The following is a 22208-nucleotide window of genomic DNA, read 5'->3' on the forward strand; positions in this document are numbered from 1 at the left end:
ACATCCTCTTTCTTAATATCTACATGCTCAAGCTTTTCAGTCCACTGTAAGTCATCCCTGCAATCGCAAAGATCCTTTTCCGTAGTGAATACTGAAGCAAAGTATTCATTAAATACCTCAGCTACCTCCTCTGGTTCCATACACACTTTTCCACTGTCACACTTGATTGTCCTATTCTCTCATGTCTTATCCTCTTGCTCTTCACATACTTGTAGAATGCCTTGGGGTTTTCCTTAATTCTGTCCGCCAAGGCCTTCTCATGGCCTCTTCTGGCTCTGCTAATTTCATTCTTGAGCTCCTCCCTGCTAGCCTTATAATCTTCTAGATCTCTATCATTACCTAGTTTTTCGAACCTTTTGTAAGCTCTTCTTTTCTTCTTGACTAGATTTACAACAGCCTTTGTACACCACAGTTCCTGTACCTTACCATCCTTTCCCTGTCTCATTGGAATGTACCTACGCAGAACTCCACGCAAATATCCCCTGAACATTTGCCACATTTCTTTCATACATTTCCCTGAGAACATCTGTTCCCAATTTATGCTTCCAAGTTCCTGCCTGATAGCCTCATATTTCCCCTTACTCCAATTAAACACTTTCCTAACTTCTCTGTTCCTATCCCTCCCCAATGCTCAGGTAGAGGAGATAGAATTTTGATCACTATCTCCAAAATGCTCTCCCACTGAGAGATCTGACACCTGACCAGATTCATTTCCCAATACCAGATCAAGTACAGCCTCTCCTCTTGTAGGCTTATCTACATATTGTGTCAACAAACTTTCCCAAACACACCTAACAAACTCTACCCCATCTAAACCCCTTGCTCTAGGGAGATGCCAATTGATATTTGGGAAATTAAAATCTCCCATTTGACAACCCTGTTATTATTACACCTTTCCAGGATCTGTCTCCCTACGTGCTTCTCGATGTCTCTGTTGCTATTGGGTGGTCCACCAAAAGCACCCAGTAGAGTTATTGACCCCTTCCTAATCCTAACTTCCACCCACAGAGACTCTGTAGACAATCCCTCCACGGATGGAAAAGATGAAGGCATGGTTTGGGTCGGAGTGGGAGGAAGATCCCGTAGATCCCAATGGCTCTAATTCTTTCCCTCCTCCTTGTTGTCCCATCAAAACTAAGCTCCTTTTGCATTTCTCTTTGGCTGGGCCACAACACGATCTCAGAACCACTGATGGGATCCTTCAGGCAACACAACAAACCAACTGGAGTACCCAGTTGAGTTGCCTTCCATCAGACCTTTGCTCTTGAAGAACATTAATTTACAGAGTAATGTGGATAAGCCAAAGGGCTGTGACGAACTGGACAGCACTTCTAAAGGGGGCAGCCACAACTCTGATGAGATGAATGACTTCCTTCTACATTGATGCTGAAATAGTGATTTTTACACTATTATTATTACGAACATTGGGGTGGAGATACATCTCTACCAAAGGAGGTGTAAGATACTCCTTCCTTCCGCTAGCCTGCAGATCACCCTTGGGCAAGGTGTAGCACCTGCTTAGCCTCCTGATCAGGGTCATGTGAAGCCATAGGAGCAGGTGGTGGATGGTCATATGAGCAGCTGGTGACCTCTGACGCTAGGCAGACAATCTCTGAAATTTGGGGGTCACCCATCTAGTAATGGCACTGCCTAGAAGAGGGCAATGGCAAACCACTTCCGCAGAAAAATTTGCCAAGAATAATCATGGTCATTGAAAGACCATAATCGCTCGTGACATATGACACAGCATACAATGAGCGAATGGACAATATTTACGATGCACACAAGAGATTCTGCCAATGCTGGAAATCCAAGTAACACACACAAAATGCTGGAGGAACTCAACAGGTCAGGCAGCATCTATATGGAAGAATAAAGAGCCGATGTTTCGAGCCGAGACTCTTGGTTGGGACTTCCTCCCGCTTCCCTTGCAGTCCTGATGAATGGACTTGGCCCAGAACGTCAGCTCTTCATTTCTCTTTATAGATATTTATGATGCAGTCATCTTGCAGTGGAAAGACTCACAGCCTCTCCCCCATGGTTTTCACATGGAACACCAGGGAGACATGGAAGAGCTGCTCAGCTGGAGAGAGAAGAAATGTGGCTGTTAATTTGAAAATGAAAATAAAACAAGAAAAGCACAAAATCCAGTTTCTTATAAATCATGCCCCTTGAGAGATTGCAGCAATAAATCCTCAGCAGGTGAATTCTTCCCTTCAGACACAATTCCCCACTTGATTCATCCTCTTCTATCATTCATTAAGCAAGAATTCTTTTGCAGTGGAACTGTAAATAGTTGACAGTAGCTTTTGCCTTGAAAATTGATTACAGAAACAAAATGATAGATCGTTGACAGACAGATGAATTAAAAGAAGAGTAGCGAGGTTATGTTGCTGAGTTTGGGTAACGTTCAGAAATCTGATGGCAGAGGGGAAGAAGCTAAGACAAGAAGTCATAATTGAAGATGATTGGATGAAAGTATAGGGGGGTCAGAAATAGGTATTTCACGCAGAGAGTGGTGGGTGTCTAGAACACACCCAGGGTGTTGGTACAGGCAGATATATTTCCAACGTTTTCTCTAAGAAGTTTGTATGTTCTCCTCGTGACCGCGTGGGTTTCCTCCGGGTGCTCCAGTTTCCTCCCACAGTCCAAAGACGAACCGGTTGATAGGTTCGTTGGTCATTGTAAATTGTCCTGTGATTAGGCTGTGGTTTAGTTGGGGATTGCTGGGTGGTGCAGCTCGAAGGGCTGGAAGAACCAACTTTGCACTGAATCTCAGTAAATAAATAAACAGTTAAGAGGTGGATGACAGAACAATGCTGGGTTATGTGGAAGGGAAGGGTTAGAGTGATCTTGGAGTAGGTTGAAAGGTCAGTACAACATCATGGGCTGAAGGGCCTGTACCGTGCTGGACTCTTCTACCTTCTGTATTATCCTAGCTTTGGACCATGGGAGGAAACTGGAGCATCCATACAAGTTCATGCGGTCACACGGAAAGCATGCAAATTCCACACAGATGGTACCTTATGCCGGGATACTGGAGATGAGAGCTAATGGCTGTGCCACCTCACTGAAATGTGGCATTTTCTGTCCGGAAGCAGGAGACAAGGGCCAAGATACCAGCACCACCAGCGGCTGCTCGCTGTGCCTTTTATCTGACACTTCATATTTCTGCAAAAGCCCAACTATCCAGTGGATATAGTAACCTCTTCAACCTCTCCCTTAAACCCCAAATGGAACCATTTTTCTCTCTAAGCGTTGGAGATAAAAAGGTGATGGAAGAGATGCTGAAGCTGAGGCAGCCTTTAGCAAGTTACTGTATTACATGTAGCAAACCCCTGTAACCGGGCATCATGACCAGGACCGATGTGATTGCTTACTGGACCCCTGGAGCACTCGGTAGGATCACTTCAGATGAAAGCAGTGACCCACTGGTAAAACAGGAGCCTTGGAATAGTTTTACCACGTCTGAATGAAAGCATCGCCAGGTCATCAGAGTCAGAATCAGGTTTATTGTTGCTGACTTATGCCAGGAAATTTGTTTGTTTTGTGATGGCTGTACAATGCAATACCTAAGATATTACAGTAAGCTACAGTAGGAATGTATAATAAATAAATAAATATTGCAAAAATGAGAGCATAAAAATGAGGTAGAATTTTTGGGTTCATGGAGCATTCAGAAATCCGATGGTAGAGCGGAAGAAGGTATTCCTAAAATATTGTGTGTGTGTGTGTGTGTGTGTGTGTGTGTGTGTGTGTGTGTGTGTGTGTGTGTGTGTGCTGCCTTTGGGAGACTTCAGTGTACAGTCTTTCAGAACAGGAGCCTTCGTCCCTCCACAAAGGTCGCCGTATACCAAGCGGTCTGTGTCACTACCCTCCTTTATAGCTGCGAAGATTGGGTAACCTACAGCCGTCACATCAAATCCTTGGAGCGCTTCCACATAAGCTGTCTCCAGCACATTCTGGGAATCACCTGGCGTGAGCGGGTGCCTCACACTGAAATACTTGTAAAGACCAACTGCAGGAGTATTGAGGCCACGATCACCCAGCGTCAGCTGCAGTGGCTGGGGCACGTGATAAAGATGCCCCCATGTCGGCTACCCCGCAGAGTGTTATACGGCCAGCTACATCATGGTTGACACTCAGCTGGAGGACCGAAAAAGCGCTATAAGGATCAGATGAAGAATGCTTTAAGGAAGTGCAAGATCAGACCGGAGGACCTGGAGGAGGTTGCTGCTGACCGTACCACTTGGTGACAGCTGTGTAGGGACGGGGTTCGTATTCTGGAGATGGAAATAACAACCAGAAGACAGCAGAAGAGAGCCAGGAGAAATGCAGCCCTGGTTGCCACCACTACCACATATACATGTCCCACCTGCAATAGAGCTTGTGGGTCCAGGATAGGACTGTATAGTCATCAACGATCTCACCGTTAAAGGAGTGGACGTCATCATTGGATTTCGATGGACAACCGAAGAAGAAGTGTGTGTGTGTGTGTGTGTGTGTGTGTGTGTGTGTGTGTGTGTGTGTGTTTGTGTGTGTGTGTGTTTGTGTGTGTGTGTGATGCTACCGTTATTAGTGAAAACCTTACACTGATTGACGAACTCAAGAGATTCTGCAGATGCTGGAAGCCCAGAGCAAGCAGCACACACAAGATGCTGGAGGAACTCAGCAAGTCGGGCCACATCTCCAGAGAGGAAAAAGTTTCAGGCTGAGACTCTTCATCGGGACTGGACAGATAGGGGGAAGAAGCCAGAATAAAATGATGGGGAGAGGGGAAGGAGTACTGACTGAAGCCGCTGCCTGTAAGGAGTTTGAACATTCTCCCCGTGACTGTGTGGGTTTCCTCTGGGGGCTCTGCTTTCCTCCCACAGTCCAAAGCCGTAAAGGTTAGTAGGTTAACTAGTCTTTTTAAATTGTCCTGTGATTAGGCTAGGATTAAATCAGGGATTGTTGGGCCTACTCCGCGCTGTATCTCAACAAATACATAAACTTCAAACGTCAAGCTCATAAAATAGCATTCCAGTTAACACTGCACACTGCTTCTCTCAATGCAGTGTGTCCCACTGTTATGTTGTAAGTTCCCACTACTGTAAGCTTGCTGCCTGCATTTAGTCTAGCAGGCGTAATCTCTGCAGCCAGTCCTTGAAGGAACAGACCACCACTGCAAGCGACACTCTTCCAGCTGTTGGGGAGTGTTGCTACTCAATGAGTGCATGCTATAATGACAGGAGAGTGCTGACAGGGGACAGAGGAACCCGAATAAATAAACGACGCGAGAGGAAAAAGTGGACCAGCCGTGATAAAATAGCAGAGCAGACTTGATGGGCCAAATGTCCTAATTCTGCTCCAATGTCTTATGGTCTTAAGAATAAGTTGGTGAAGAACGGTGGCGACAGGGAGAAGAATATTTTTGGATCATAGAGAGCTCTAGTGCTACAGGCAGGAGTTGTCTGCTCTTCATGGATCCCTGGGGTTTGGGCCAGTCTGCAAACCAGTCACATGGCTGTGCCCACCCTGCTTGCTCCCGTGGGCTGAAGGAAAAGTCGACAAGATGTTCTCTCCTTGAGTATGAAATGTACATTAGGTGACCTCTGTAAATGCAACAACGGACAGCAAACTGCACCATATGGCAGACATCAGGAACAATTCCTAAGAAAGGTTTCTAAGGGAAATTATAACCCTGAACCACACAGACAAAGCAACCCAGACCCGTATGTGAGCCTGTATTTAAAGCTGACTATTCCATGAGCAAGCAGGAGCAGTGAGGTTAAAACATAATAGTTGAGATGAATGTTGAGAATTGCACCACTGTTGGCATAATTTGGGAGAGCTTCCTGCTGGAATTCACAGAAGAGTCAGGGGTCAAACTTGCTAACAGGATTTAAGACACCTGAAGTGTAAATACTATTGCTTTACTCCAGGGCAAATGATTTTCAGAGACACACAAGAGACCGCAGATGCTGGAATCTGAAGCAGAGTGCTGTTTGTTTGCTACAGTTTGAAGGAATTTTTAGGACATATGGATCATCAATACTGAAGAAATCCTTGGGGAAGTATTAAAAGGATTTAAAAAGTATAAGAAAATTCTAGGTAACATCAATTGCACTTGCTGAATTGCATTAAGCATGAAGATGTGGCCGAGTTGCATTTATTTTGGACAGACACTTCATGATGCAAGTACAACAGTGACAGCGGGTGACATCAGCTTTTGCAGGGTTGAAAGTGGGAACTGTAACTGGGATTGCCCCCTCAATCACCATGTGGGTCACTGAGCAAAATCTGCTGTTCGTCGCCCCTCACCATTCAGGAGGAGACTTCGGTCAGTATCATTGTGCTTCAGGGTAGGATTACACTGATGTCTGGTTGGCACATGTAAAAACCTCCACAGCTACAGTATGTATCTGCTAAATGGTCCACTCTGAGCGGATTGAGGGTGCATTTTTTTTCATCGGTGCCTCATGTATTTAGCTTCTGCTGTGCCTCAGACCTCTCCTGTTGCATTACACATTCACACACGTCAAGATGCATTTTTCAACATCACATATCTGGAACAACAGTGCTTAGACTTAACTAATTTCATATGCTTCCTGAACTCCGTGTTGCCAGACCCTTGCCATGGCCAGTCACAACCTTAATTTCTTTTGTTGCCGGTACTTTTTATCCATTTAAACTTTTGGCTACTTACTTTGCTGTGCCTTGCGTAGCATCTGCTGGAATTTCAGCCATTAAAACAAAGAGATTTCTATCCCACGCAGATTGCATTGAAATAAATACCAACAGGAGTAGAATTACAGGGAGTCAAACTCATGAAGTCTCCTTATTCCACTGGTGTAACGTACAAAATCAAAAAGACAAATTAGAATACTTTGGTAATGGCGAGAAGTTATATACTGTATCGGACCAAGGACATAGTGTCACAGAGGGATACAGCCTGGAAACAGGCCTTTCAGCCCATTGCGTCCATGCCCACCCTCAATCACCCATTTAGACTAAACAGAATCAGGTTTAATATCCCGGGCATATGTCATTAAATTTGCCATTAGGCAGCAGCAGTACAAAGTAATGCATAATTATTAAAAACTGTAAATTACAGTAAGTATATATATGTTAAAATGTGAAATTAAAATAAAAAGTGCAAAAAGAAAAGGGAAAAATATACTGAGGTACTGCTTATGTGTTTAATGTCCATTCAGAAATCAGATGGCAGAGGGGAAGAAGCTATTGCTGAATTATTGAGTGGATGCCTTCAAGTTCCTGTACCTCTTCCCTGATGGTAGCAATGAGATGGGTGGTGGGGGTCTTTAACGACGGCTGCTGCCATTTTGAGGCATCACTCCTTGAAGATGTCCTGGATGCTGGGGAGGCTGCTGCCCATGATGGAACTGGCTGACTAATCCCACCATGTTCCCATTTCTCTGTTCTCCCGACATCCTCATCCGCTGGAGGCTGGCGCCAAAGTCGGCCTGTTATGGGACCAGTGGAGCGTGTATACACGTGGGGTGGTGGGTGGGTGGGAGAAAGAAGGGCTTGTTTTGCTGTTGCTGTTTTGTCGCTTACTATGTTCTGTTTTGTCGTCTTCTGTGTTCTTCTGCCAATCATTGTGGTCATCGCTGGCGCTGGAGTGTGTGGTCATACTTGTGGGCTGCCCCAGCACACCCTTGGTTGTGTAGGTTGCTAATGCAAATAATTTCACTGTATCTTTCAATGTACAGTAACAGTACTGTGCAGAAGTCTTAGGCACCTGACACATATCTATAGCCAGGGAGCCTAAAACTTTTACACAGTAGTGTACTAATTTTATGTGTGACAGGAGAACACACATCATAGTTCAGCAGTCTCTCTGTTATTATTTTGTACATTATTAATTCAGAATATTGCACATTGGTAAATTATTATTCTGTACATTATTATTATTATATTTATTTTATTTATTATTATTGCCAAGTGTGTTTTTAAATGTTGCTGCTTTAATGAAATAATTTCCCACTCTGGGTCAATAAAGTAATTATTATTATTGTTATTATTGCACTGTACAGCTCCTGCAAAAAAAACCAAAACAAATTTCTTGATATAGGTGAGTGATGATAAACCTGATTCTGATATGGGTCTGTATTGTGGACTGAGAGAGGGAAGAGGGCAGGGAGAGGGGAATCATGTTTGGGAAAAGCGGAAGGGAGAGGGGAGGGATCGGGAAGTACCAGACAGACATTCTGTAATGATCAATAAACCAATTGTTTGGAATCAAATGACCTTGCCTGGTGTCTCAGGGCTGGGTGTGTCTGTATCAACATCACCTGGCTCTCCTTCTCTGCACCTGTCCCACACCCCTCCTGCATCACATCATTCCCGCCTGATTTACAAACTGGCTGTCCACTCCACGTTGATAAACACAGTACTGTGCAAATGTTTTAGGCACCCTAGCTATATGTATGTGCCTAAGGCTTTTGCACAGTACTGTAGGTCAGATTAATAAACCTGAAGATGAATCAGATCATTCCCCTCATCTGCAATTTACTGAAGCCAATGACCTGACTAACTTGCATGTCTTGGGGATGCAGAAAGCAGCCAGAGCACCTGGAAGAAAGCCAGACACTCACGGAGTGGACGTGCAGGCTCCACAAAGACAGCATCCAGGTTCAGGACCCAGACAGCTGGCACTGTGAGACCAGTAGTGTCATTACACTGTCCTGCTGTGATACTGCGCCGCCTCAGAGCAACGCCCTGCTCAACTCTCTGAATGCACCTTCCAGCCACATCTCTACACAATGACTGTGGATGAAAACTGGCTTATCGTCCCAACCATCCACGATACCATTCTCTACAAGTTGCAGAGACAAAGAAATTAATCAAAAATATTAACAGAAACAGATGGGGGGTGGTGGTAGGGGATGATGGGTAGATGAAGCCGGATGTGGGAGAGAAAGAATGCATTGAGACCCTCACCCATCTCTAGGGTTGCCAACTTTCCCACTCCCAAATAAGGGACAAAAGTAGCAGTCAAATATGGGACACTTGTGTTTACCCCGAGAAAGACTACCATGACCATGAAGCCTTGCGCAGACACCTGTGTGCGCATGCGTGTACGTGCCGATTTTTTTCTACAAATCGGTTTTGGCTTAATCTTCCCAACTACACTGTACATACATTATTTCTACTTTATATAGGCTGTGTATTTATCATATCATTCCTGCTTTTACTATATGTGAGTGTTATTTTCGGTTTTATGTGTTATTTGGTATGATTTGGTAGGTTACTTTCTGGGTCTGGGAACGCTCAAAAATTTTTCCCATATAAATTAATGGTAATTGCTTCTTCGCTTTACGCCATTTCGGCACGAAAGGTTTCATAGGAACACTGTACCTTAGTGGGGGAAATACGGGGCAGGGCGGTCCCGTATGGGGCAAACCAATTTAGCCCAATATACAGGATGCCCCAGCTAATACAGGACAGTTGGCAACCCTACCCATCTCCCATCCAGTTCCACCTGCCTAAAATGTACTTTTCCTTATCTGTTTCTATCTCTCACCTATGAACCTCTGTCTCAGGACTCTCCCTGCTTCATTACTGCTCCCCCCACCTCACCAGGTTCCATTGTCATCTAACAGCCCTGTCTCATCCCGTCCCTCATTTCTCCACGCCGGCCACCTTCCCTCTACACACCGCAGGGTCTCCACCTGAAACATCAGCCATCCCCTTGCCTCCACAGACGCTGCCTCACCCACTGATCCCCTCCAGCAGTTTGCTTTTGGTGGTAAAACTACCACAAGAAAGCAAAATGAGAGTGTTAGGACAAGCAAGAAAGCTAAAGGTCTTTTCGGGTGCGGCATAAATGAGAAAAGTGGGATCAGTAATGACAAAAAGAATGCGGATGGTGAAAGTCCGAAATGGAAACATTGGAATTACTTGTCACTGGTAACGTTGAACACAGTGTTGACTCTATGTTTCTGTGTTCAATAAAACAAAAAAATCTAACACTTGTTAATTATTTCCCCAATCTTCCAGTTTCCACAGTTTTGCTTTCTGCTATGGTTAATTTATGTCTGAATTTTTTATTAACCTCATGAACAGCAGATACCTGGGAATGCCACCAATTGGAAATCCCCCTCCAAGTCACTCACCATCCTGACTTGGAAATGTATCGCCATTCCTTCATTGTCGCTGGGTCAAAATCATGGAATTCCCTCCCTAACAGCACTGTGGGTGTACCTACACCTCAGGGACTGCAGCGGTTCAAGAAGGCAGCTCATCACCACCTTCTCAAGGGCAACTAGGGATGGGCAATAAATGCTGGTTTAGCTGATGACGCCCACATCCCGTAAATGAGCAAAACAAACTTTACTCTGTACTCTTCAGCTCAATCTTTTTTTCAAAGCATTATCAATCCCACTCTTCACTCTGGACCAGTCAATACATACTATAGATCCAACAACGAAGGTAGCGAAGGGAAATCAGAGAGAACGCTCTGCTCCTGCAACACCCGATTTCTTGTGTCAAACGGAACATTCCCAACGGTCCATCGCTCCATCCCAGAACAACCGTCAAAGCCTTTGTTTACTACCTATTATGCTGCTGCCATTTAGGGCAGCAATGAAGGTCCTCCATCTCTGGCAGTGTTCAGGGCTTCTTTCATCATGTCAATTGCTTCCTCTCGGTTTTCACTCCTGTCAGTCATGCATATGCCCAGCAGAGACTCAGGAATACTGCCGCACTCCGATGTAGAAAGATTCTTCACTGCTGTTTCTGTTACAAACCAGTCAGGGTTGTTAGCCCTGAGCTGAACCCCCACCACCCACCGAACCTGGAGGACCGGTGGACCACTCTTAGTCTGGCCTCTACCCTTTGACCTGCTTGGCATGGGTGACCCCACCGAGAGCCAAAGCACAAAGCCTTGACGCCAGGCAGCATCGCTCTCGGGGTCACATTGAGGCACGCAAACCTCCGAACCCAATGACAAAGCTGTGGTCGCCTCAGAGGCAAAGCCTCATTGAAGGGGAAAGGAGAGTTCTTGACCTAACGTGATGTCGGCTTCCAGGAGCGGAATCATTGTCCTGCAGCCCGTGGAGACCACGCTGTGAGGTTGGTGCAGACTAACCTGTAACTGAAGTAACCCATGCACATAGACTGTGAATATTTTGCTGTTGCTCTCCAGACCAGCTATAACTTCAAGGGAACTGCAAGTGAAACAAAAAGGTAAAAGGTCACCTCAGGATGCTATCAACTGGCGGCAGACTGAAGTAATTAGAGCCTATAATGATAGCACCAACTAATAATAAACAAATGCCCTGTGTTTGAAAATATAATATTTCCCATGTGTGGGAAAATCTGCAGAATAGATTAATCTGAAAGGGAATAAATATAATGGAAATAATGAGGGAAGAAACAATGTAAACTAACTAATCCCATTTTTCAGCTATCATCCCCAAAATGGCAGCCTCTGCAGGCACAATAAAGATCACTCAGATAGGCTTCTAATACTCAACATAAAAAAATCATAGAAACTCAATTTTTATTTGTAGCCAAGATCAACATAAATGTCAGTCAGAATATTCTGTTTTTATTTTTATTTAGAGATGCTGTGTGGCAGCAGGAACTTCCGGACCAACGAGCCTGCACAAATCATTGACACTCATGTGACCAATTAACCTCCTAACCCGTACATCTTTGGAAGAAACTGGAGGAATTTAGTTTTTCTTGCCTGTGATGGACTATCTTGGCTCTTTCTTGCTGATCACAACAAACATGTGGCTAAAATGTACCAGTGAAATCAGGACACGAGAAATAGGAGGAGGAGTGGGCTACCAATGTCTGCCTTCCTCAAGAGTCTCCTGAGATACGGGGAGTGGCCGATAGAGCTTTATTGTTGGGGAGTAATGTTGTGCAACGGGGCCAGCTTGGTAGAGGATCTTGGACTTGCAGATGTTAAGCGCAAGGCCCCATCTCTTCTTTGTCTCATGGAACAAGTGGACAATGATTGGAGTTCAGAGTTTGAACATACTTCTATATAAGTGTACACATATGGACAAGTACAGTGTACATACTCAATATGTGCAGGATTTCCCGGTAGCCAAACGTTTTAATTCCGATTCCCATTCCTGTTCTGACATGTCGGTCCATGGCCTCCTCTTGCGCCAAGATGAGGCCACCCTCAGGGTGGAGGAACAACACCTTATATTCCATCTGGTTAGCCTCCAGCCTGATGGCATGAATATCATCTTCTCTTTCCTGTAAATAAATTTCACCCCCTCCCTTCCTCTGTTTCCCACTCTCTTTTTTCCTCTTCTCACCTGCCTATAATTCCCCTTGAATCCCCACCTCCTTCCCTTTCTCCTATGGCCCACTCTCCTCTCCTGTCAGACTCCTTCCTCTCCAGCCCTTGACCTTTTCCACCCACCTGGCTTCACCTATCACCTTCCAGCTCGCCTCCTTCCCCTCCTCCCACCCTTTTGTTCTGGCATCTTCCCCATTCCTTCTCCGTCCTGAAGAAGGGTCTCGGCCCAAAACATCAACTGTTTATTCATTTCCATAGATGACACCTGACCTGCTGAGTTCCTCCAGCATTTTGTGTGTGTTGCTTTGGATTTCCAGCACCTGCAGACTTTCTTGTGTTTCTACTGAAAATGAGATGGGATGACTGAAAATGGAATTCCCTTAGTTGAGGACAGGAGCTAAAAGCAATTGAATGTTTTGATCTCTTCTCAATATGACCATATAGTTCATTGTCTATAAACCCTTTCAGTGTATCTTCAAATCACTGAAGATGCCATATTGATGCAAGTGCTTTCTCTAAAAGCACTAGACCGATGGGAGATTTTTTGGGAAGAGGTGGCCTATACAAATTGCTGTTTTCCTACTGAGCTTGATAGTATGGGTAAGGTTGATCATTCTGAGGCAGACTGGATCAGCAGAAAGATTAGGAGATATTCAGTTACACTCTGCACATTATGCTGAAGAGCCTAGTCAACGGGTTGCTTTGAAGCACTGCCTCTGAAGGCAAGCTCCTCAGCCACTGTGCAATATTGCAACAAGAAACTGTCAGCTTCTGGTAGCGACGGTCGGGGAGGAATGTTGGCTGGAAAACCTCAGAAGCAGCCTCAGTGGTTTTACTGCCTGGCAAAGCAGCTATGTCTAGCGTCTCAGACAAAGGATAAAGCATCCTCAAATTCCAGGGCCATTGGGCTGCATGATCGACTAAAGTCTTGGAACTTATGACTCCTTCATTTTTGGCTTCTATCACCAGGCCCCCATTTCTTACCACAAGTGAGTCAGCTTACTGGAAATCACCACGCATGCTTTAGTTGCTCCCAATAACAAAAATAAAAGGTGTAATTTTTGCTGGTGGATGCACCTTTCAATGCATGAAGACGGTGAACAGCCAGTCCACAATACAAATGCTTGACCCAACACAAAGCTACAGGGATTTTTTTTTGGCTGTCTGAACAGTATGGAGAAGCCCAGCTGTTTTTAAACAAAGGGGGAATGTTGACTCAGACCATGAGAGGCCTGCGTCGGGCATTTTCATGCCTTACAAGGCGCAGATTGGAAGTCTGTGTGGAGCGCCACTCCCCGCACAGACTAGAGCAATGTGTGGTTAAGTGCCTTGCTCAAGGGCACAAACACGCTGCCACAGCTGAGGCTCGAACTAGTGACCTTGAGGTAACTAGACGTACGCATTAACCACTTGGCCACGTGCCCAACACGACGTGAACCAAAAACACAATTTTAAACAAAACACAACTTGAACCGAAACAGTAAGTGCCCAAAGTAAGTATTCAGTAGGTCAGTCAGCATCTATAGTGAGGGAAATGGATTTAATGTTTCAAGCTGCTGACCCTTCATCATTCATAGAGTCATACAGCATCAACAAAGGCCTTCGGCCCACTGTGACTATGGTAACCATCTATACAAATCCCATTTAAAAATACTTGAATCCATAACTTTCTCTGCCTTAGTGATTAAGTGTTCTCTTGATACTACTTAAATGCTGTGAGAGTACCTGTCACAAGCACCCATGCAGGCAGTGCCTCCAGATTCTGACCATAGGTCTCTTTGGGGGCTTTTGCTATTGCTTGCATGGTGAGGTGGGGGGGAGGTTGATGTTTCTGCTGGAGCAAGTGGGGGGAAGGGGTGGGGGAGGGTCGATTCTTCTGATGCTGCTTGTATGTGGGAGGGGGAGGGGGGCTTTAGGGTTCTGATTTCACTAACATTCGTTCTTTGTTCCATGGATGTCTGTGAGGAGTAAGAATTTCAGGTTGTATACTGTATACATTCTCCAATATTAAGTTGAACCATTTAAAAAGGTTCTTCCTCAGATCCCCTCTAAATTGTTTACCCCTGGCCCTAAACTTGTCCTTCTGTTTTATGGGGAAAAGATTCCTACTTTTTAACCCTATTTATGCCCTGGATTCCGATGAAGAATCATTGAGATGTTGGCTCTTATTTTTCCGGCCTGACCTGCTGAGCATTTCTGATTTTATTTCCGGTTTCTAGTGTCTGTAGTTTTTTTTTAACTTCACATTTCTGAGTGCAGCAGCCATCACAGACCAAGAAATACCAGTCAACATGTTGGGAATTATTTAGAGGCTTGAATACAGGAACAATATTGGTTTGTGGCTGATGAATAAATTACTTGTGGCCCCAGGATTAGATTTAATGGATGACCTATTCCCAGTTAACTTGGAATGGAAAAATATCTTAAAGCAGAATGAGCTGGGGGAATTACAGAAAACAGCAAAGATGCAGTGTAGATGCCAACTTTCATTGTTTTTCTATGGCAGGAGCCGGAGAGTAGAATTCTACAGAACACTTCATTAATCCTCATAAAAATGGACTTATTTATTGTTCATAAAAAACACTTTTGCACATAATCTCACCCAGGATGATCAGTTTGTCTCCCTCTGGGATTGGGGGGTGGGGGTCACAGATTCGTTAACATCCAGAGTTCGGGGGTGCCTTCACTGGTTCTGTAGCAATAATTCCACCAAAGGGATCACCAGAACACCAGATCATTCTTTATGGCAATGCTCGCTCCGTGAAGAGAGCATTCATTTTCCTCCCTGCCCCTTCAGAAGAAGATGTTCTCACCTCTTTGTTGGCTTAAGCTGGCAGGTTAATGATCAAGTTGTGATGTACAGCTGACTAAAGACCATAAGAAACAGGAGCAGGACTGAACCTGCCTTAGAAGTTAGTGCAACAGTCTCCAAATCTGGTCCATTTAACAATCAATTACACTGGATTTCAGCGCTAATGAAAATGCACTCAGCACAGAATTTGAACTAAACTACCTGGGGTAATAAGATTAAGATTTAGATCATTCAGTGCATTATTTCCTCCGAGTGCTTTGGTTTCCTTCTCCGACTTTCCAAAAAGATGGACCAGTTAGGGTTAGTAAGTTGTGGGCATGCTATATTGGTGCTGGAAGTTCAGAGAGACATTGCAAACGATGACACAAACAATGCATTTCACTGTATCTTTTAAATTTAATCTTTACCTATTTTCAAACGCACCAGGGTGCAAAGCAAATGAAAGTCGAGAAGTCCCAAACTTCTGCAGTGTATGAAAATCATTTGTCTATGTTAAGTAACAATAACATTTTAATGTTAATCCTTCAAAAAGTTTATGTGAACAGGCGAACCACTGGGCAGGATGCTGGTGTAGTCACTGTAACCAGCAAGTTATTGTAGCAAGTGACACACACAAATTTTTTGACATGGTTGATGCCTCAACAGCAATTCAAGGTGAAAAGACCCAGAGCGGGCAGAGAACCAGAGTAGGGTGTCCAAGAAGGGGAGCGAGTTGAAGATGGGTGAAGGGATCATCCTTGTGTGGGGTGTGGAATTTTTGCCAAAGAGGTGGGCTCAAAGACGGAAGTGAAACCTCAGTGTCATGAAACCACAAGATATAGGAGCAGAAGTAGGCCATTCAGCCCATCGAGTCTGCCCCGCCATTCAATCATGGGCTGATCCAATTCTTCCACTCACCCCTACTCCCCTGCCTTCTCCCCATACTCTTGGTGCCATTAGGGGCCACTGAAGATATTAACGATATAGAATAGATTTTCCTATTTTAGTTGCTATAATCCTACAATGTGATACCTAAATTTTCCACAAAAGTAGCCTTTAAGTCTGCCTGGATAGATATTTCCCATTTAGTAATTAGTACCTCAGAGTAATTTAGTACCTCAGTTATCTGCTGAATAAGTTCAAATATAATTTGTGCTCTTACGTATTCCCTTGGCAGAGCGATTCAATGCAGATGAGAACCCGCACGTTATCTCTTGGCCGGAGGGGACCTTTGCTCTTCATTTCACTGTGATCTACGGGGAGCGGAGTGAGAAACTCGTTAGGCAACACCGATCACACTGAGCTGTCCACGTTGTTAAAATTCAGGCATTGCCTTGACTTCCGCTCCTGTTAGTGAAAAGGGAGCAAGAGAGTTTGAAGAGCGACATATTTTCAGTTTGCTTAAGAAGTCACGATGTAAACAAAATGCCTGCCTGATCTGAGCTTTCAGTGAGAGACTGCGAGTCTGCTGTACTGTAATTATTTTTCATTAACATTGTCTAAAGGATTCTATATGGCGGTGTCTCCGTAATGTCTGCAGCAAGATCTCTATCAGAATGCCTCAGCATCAGAGAATAATAGCGTGGGGAGGGGCTTGGTGCTGGTAACCCCCTCCCTGGAGGAATGTACCTGGTACCTGTTCCTCCGAGCACTGAAGGAAGTCGCCTCCGCACTGTGCACAAAACACAGTGCGCAGGCGGCAGTAGGCTCTCGCCCCCTACCCACTGCGGAGACTTGGGCTACCTTCAGCTCTGGGAAAACATCGCCCGTGCTGCCTGCAGAATTCAAGTTCACGGGAAGGGCAAGGGAAGCAGACTCAAGTGTCCTCTCCCAGCCCGGCGTCCCCAGCACCGGGGCCCCACTCCTCCAGACTGGCCGCAGTGTCTGCGAGCCCGACACCGGGCTCTCGAAACAGATACTCCGTCCCGAGCTTCCTCCTGTCAGATTTGCCAGTGGCCAGGGGAACGGAATCCGGCGACCAGACTGCACGCAGCACTCCAGATGCCACCTAACTGGAGTTTTATACAGCTGCAACGTAACTTCCTGACTTTTGAACCCAAAGCTCCGACTAGTGATGCCATCTCCAATGATGTGCGTCCCCTCAGTGAGGTGGTGAGAAACCCGCTGTCTGTAAATGGCTAGCCGACCCGCCAGCCCCGTGGTGAAAGGTAGACCAGAAGACAATGCCAGGAGCCCAGTTCCCAAGTTTTGATGACAGTTCCCCAAGAAGTTCAATGACTGGTCATGGTCAGTGAGTGCACGTTCCCATCACCTACATTGCCAGCCTCACCCTGTTCCCACACCTCACAACTAGCAATTTCTATCCACTAGCAAGAACATCTTCAGAAGATGAGACCATGTGCCATTATGGACCCTCGCCACCTGGGACTTGCCCTCTTCTCATTACTACCATAAGCAAGCATGAAGACCCACAGCCAACATTTCAGGACAGGTTAGAAAACAGTACAGTGTAACACAGGCCCTTTGGCCCACAGTGGTGTGCTGACCTCCTAACCCACTCTAAGATCAATCTAAACCCTCCTTTCCTCTTAGCCCCCCTCATTTTTCATCCATGTGGCTATCTAAGAGTCTCTTAAATTTCCTTAGTGTATCTGCCTCGACCACCACCACAGGCAGCACGTTCCACACACCCACCACGCCCTGTGTAAAAGCTCTTCCTCTGACTCTGCCCCACGCGTGGCTCCAGTTAGTTTCTTCATCCTCTGCCATCTGATCTCTGAACAAAGCACGGACTCACAAACACTTCTCTCCTCTTTAATCCACCTATATGTTGTTGTAACTTCTGGTAATTTTCTATACCTTGCACTCTACTCCAGCTACAAAAACAACAGACTGCACAAAATATGCCTGTGATAATAAGCAGGATTCGGATTCTGACACGTTTACACGCACCACACTCCCATCTCATGCTCTGTCCAGAACGGCAGCTATTCAACCATGACAGGAATGTCCTCCAGGTATATTGCACACGGCACTCACTGATCCACGAATTGTAAACTGCCTGTTGCACCGCTGGCGTTGAGGGCAGCAATGAAGGTCCTCCATCTCTGGCAGTGTTCAGGGCTTCCTTCATCGTGTCAGTAGCTTCCTCTCGGTCTTCACTCCTGTCAGTCATGCAGATCCCAGGTGGAGACTCAGGAATACCGTCACACTCAGATGCAGAAAGATTCTTCATTGCTGTTTCCATAACAATTTTGTTTTACCAGTCAGGGTTGTAAGCCAAGAACTGAACCCCCAAACCTGGAGGACTAGTGTACCACACTTAGTCCGGCTCCTACCCTTTGCCCCGTTTGGCATGGGTGACCCTACCAAGAGCCAAAGCGTGAAGCCCTGACTCCAGCCAGCATAGTCTCCGGGTCATTCAGGCACACAAGCCTCCAATCCCTACAACAAGGTTGTGGTCCTCCTGGAGGAGGAACATGAGTGTTACCCATCACAGGCAGGGGTAGAGCCTTGCTCTCCAAGGAGAAGGTAATATCAGAAGTGCCCCCTTTAAAGAAAATGACAAAACTTGTTAAACTGCCAGAGTTCTCATTCCCCTTCCCACCATGTTCTACCCCCTCCTCAACCCACAATATAAAGCCCCAGCCAACTTGGCTAGGATTGATTTTTAAGCTTTCATGTTTTTATACACTGCATTGCAGACAATAATGTAACTATATTCGGATATCTTATTTTAGCATTATTATACACTTTTGGTTTTCTTGCTTTTGGATAAGCAAATGCGAGTAAATCTAAAATAATACACTGTCATTGGAATGGTTAGAAAAACTGATATTTTGCACTTCTTCCTTCTATCTCTTCAAAACAAAATCACAGCGACTACCAATTTAATGCTCTGACCACTCCTGTACAGTATTAGGACTGAGAGTTCCAATCCAAGCATTCTTGGCCTTACCTCAGCATTACATTTTTAAAATATATTCCACAGAAAAATTGGCAGAATATCGTCAGTTCGTGTAATTCTTCATTGGGATCTTTCTTCAATAATACTACTTACACAAGCAATAAATAACCAACCTACTCTCTTTCCCAAAGGAGCCAGCAATCAAATGACTTGCTCTTGATGGAGTCACGGCTGTTTTTCAAGCACAGTTTAAGGTTCATTTCTTACAATTGCTCTCTACAATAAACATCAATTATTATCAGGCGGAGCTCTGCGCGGGTACTTACCAATGTGCACATTGGCAGAAAATTGGTAGATGCCAGTGACCGGTGCTGTAAATCGTCCAGTGGACAGATTCATCCCAGACCCCCTCAGGAATGCTCCTTTTGCAAGTGGCTGCAGGAAAACAAACCAGTCTGGCTTTGTAAGGATGTCAAGTGAAACCAATGTTAAAATAAAAGACATCACTTATAAATTACCGAGCCTGACACAAGCAACAAATGCTTGGCATCATCTTGGAAATTTCCTCTGGTTTTTAATGAGGCATGAACAGATCTATTTGAAGAAAGGTTAACGGCTCTAGTATTGCAGACAAAAATATACCATAAGGAATTATAAATATTTTTCCTATTTTGCCAATAACAATTTCCAAGCTTTCCTTTTACTTTTGACACTAGAGAAAGCAGAGGCATCTTTCAGCATTTTAACTGAAATATAAGATTAGTTTGCATTCTTATCTGCATTTTTATACATCCTCCACGGGTTACAAGTGCCGGACTTATAGAGCTCCTCTCCGCATGTATGAGCAAGCACTTGGTAGACTGATGGGAATCGATTTGCGGGCTGCTGTGGGTTGCAATCATCTCCTGCCGTGTGGGAACTCGGTTCGAGGCCTAGTTCCAACTTGCGATCTGTTCGAGTCGCAAAACAGTTCATGGGAATGGAGCCCTGCCTTAACCTGGGGGTGACCCACACACATTTTCTTACTTTTACGAAAGAACACACACCAGATAAATAACTTCTAAATGTGCAACTATATTTTCATGGAAAGAATGCAATGACCCTTCCTGAGACTGAGGGCGTTCAGTCATTAAATCCCAGACAACCTCAAAAAGCTCTCTCTTTTATCAGAATCAGAGTCAGGTTTAATATCACCACCATATGTTGTGAAATTTGTTAACTATACAGCTGCAGTATAATGCAATATATAATAATAGGGAAAAAACCGTGAATTACAGTAATAACAGTTAAATTAAACAAGTACTTTATACTTTATACTTTATTGTCGCCAAACAATTGATACTAGAACGTACAATCATCATAGTGATATTTGATTCTGCGCTTCCCGCTCCCTGAATTACAAATCAATAGTAAATATTAAAAATTTAAATTATAAATCATATATAGAAAATAGAAAAATGGGAAGTAAAGTAGTGCAAAAAAACCGAGAGGCAGGTCCGGATATTTGGAGGGTACGGCCCAGATCCGGGTCAGGATCCGTTCAGCAGTCTTATCACAGTTGGAAAGAAGCTGTTCCCAAATCTGGCCGTACAAGTCTTCAAGCTCCTGAGCCTCCTCCCGGAGGGAAGAGGGACAAAAAGTTTGTTGGCTGGGTAGGTCGTGTCCTTGATTATCCTGGCAGCACTGCTCCGACAGCGTGCGGTGTAAAGTGAGTCCAAGGACGGAAGATTGGTTTGTGTGACGTGCTGCACCGTGTTCACAATCTTCTGCAGCTTCTTCCAGTCTTGGACAGGACAACTTCCATACCAGGTTATGATGCACCCTAGAAGAATGCTTTCTATAGTGCATCTATAAAAAGTAGTGCAAAATAGAAATAAAAAAGTAGTGAGGTAGTATTCATGGGTTCAATGTCCATTCAGAAATCGGATGGCAGAGGGGAAGAAGCTGCTCCTGAATCGCTGAGTGTGTGCCTTCAGCTCCTGTACCTCCTTCCTGATGGTAGCAATAAGAACAAAGCATGACCTGGGTGATGGGGGTCCTTAATGATGGACATTGCCTTTTTGAGGCTAGGACCCATGATGAAGCTGACTAGGCTTACCACTCTCTGCAGCTTATTTTGATCCTGTGCAGTAACCTCCCCACGCCCCCACACCAGACGGTGCTGCAGCCAGTGAGAATGCTCTCCACGATACAACTGGAGAAATTTGTGGGTGTTTTTTGGTGATGTACCAAATGTCCTCAAACTCCTAATGAAAAAATATCTGCTGTTTTGCCTTCTTTGTAGCTACATCAATATGTCAGAATACCTTCAGGGAAAGTTCTGCTGTGTACTGAACAGAGGCAGAAAATGCTGGGAACACTCCACAGATCAAGCAGGATTAGAGGAACAAGAAAAAGAGTTGACGTTTCAGAAACACAAAAGATTCTGCGGATGCTGGAAATCCAGACCAACACGCACAAAAAGCTGATCTCAGCCCGAAACGTTGACTATTTATTGTCCTCCATAGATGCCACCTGCCCCTCACACAAGGGGATGGGCAATTCCAAGAACAGGTGACTGGAAGCTCAGACCACCTGATCTGCATTTGGTTTCTCCTTTGTCCTGGATATCCAGCATCTGAAGTTCTTTACCTTCATGTAGGAACTCAAACTCAATCCAAAAACCTAGCTCCCAGCTGGCTGATGCCCTGCAGTCCCTCCGCACTTCTAACTGCTGACTTGCAGTTAGAATCTTGCTGTTGTCTCTGGCTACAGGGAGGTGTCACCAGGCAGGCTACAGAGAGCTTCCGTAATTTCCAGCAAACCGTCTCAGCCAGTAGCCCCTTCCGGAGGGTCCAGTTGGTCACTGAGGAACCAGGGGCCACGCAGCATCCAGGCAGAAAGTGCAGGGGCAAAATTGTGTGGCTCAGTTTACCCAGTGGCTGACCAATAATGGATTAAAGAGCCCCCCCCCCAAATAAGACCATTCCTCTAACTTGCAACCCTCGTTAAAGGCATCCAAACCCAGTATTCCGGGGAATCTGACTAGTCAAGAAAAGTGAGATTTTTCTTTCATTTGCCCATCTAATTCCTTGGGGATTTGTCAAAATGTCACACTGAACTTCTCACTCCACAATTCCCTTACCAGCAGAATCAGAATCCGAATTATTATCACTGGCACACAGTATGTTGTGAAATTTGTTTTGTACAAGACATAGACAAATTACTGAACATTGCAAAAGACATAGGCAAATTAATAAACATTGCAATAAAAAGTAATAAATAGTGTAAAAGAAAAA

General features: G+C 44.8%; 1 protein-coding gene across 2 annotated transcripts in view; it reads right to left on the reverse strand.

The window, feature by feature from the left end:
• Window positions 1-22208, reverse strand: part of c1qtnf12 (C1q and TNF related 12) — an 80520-nt gene that overhangs the window by 11446 nt on the left and 46866 nt on the right. For both annotated transcript variants that reach the window (XM_072244881.1, XM_072244880.1), the window contains 3 exons: window positions 19257-19365; window positions 16225-16315; window positions 11096-11174 (listed from right to left, as the gene is read on the reverse strand). In XM_072244881.1, the coding sequence (XP_072100982.1) occupies window positions 11096-11174; window positions 16225-16315; window positions 19257-19365 (279 nt within the window). The remainder of the gene's footprint in view (window positions 1-11095; window positions 11175-16224; window positions 16316-19256; window positions 19366-22208) is intronic.

The sequence above is a fragment of the Mobula birostris genome, chromosome 27 (assembly GCF_030028105.1).
Source record: "Mobula birostris isolate sMobBir1 chromosome 27, sMobBir1.hap1, whole genome shotgun sequence".
Taxonomy (NCBI): domain Eukaryota; kingdom Metazoa; phylum Chordata; class Chondrichthyes; order Myliobatiformes; family Myliobatidae; genus Mobula; species Mobula birostris.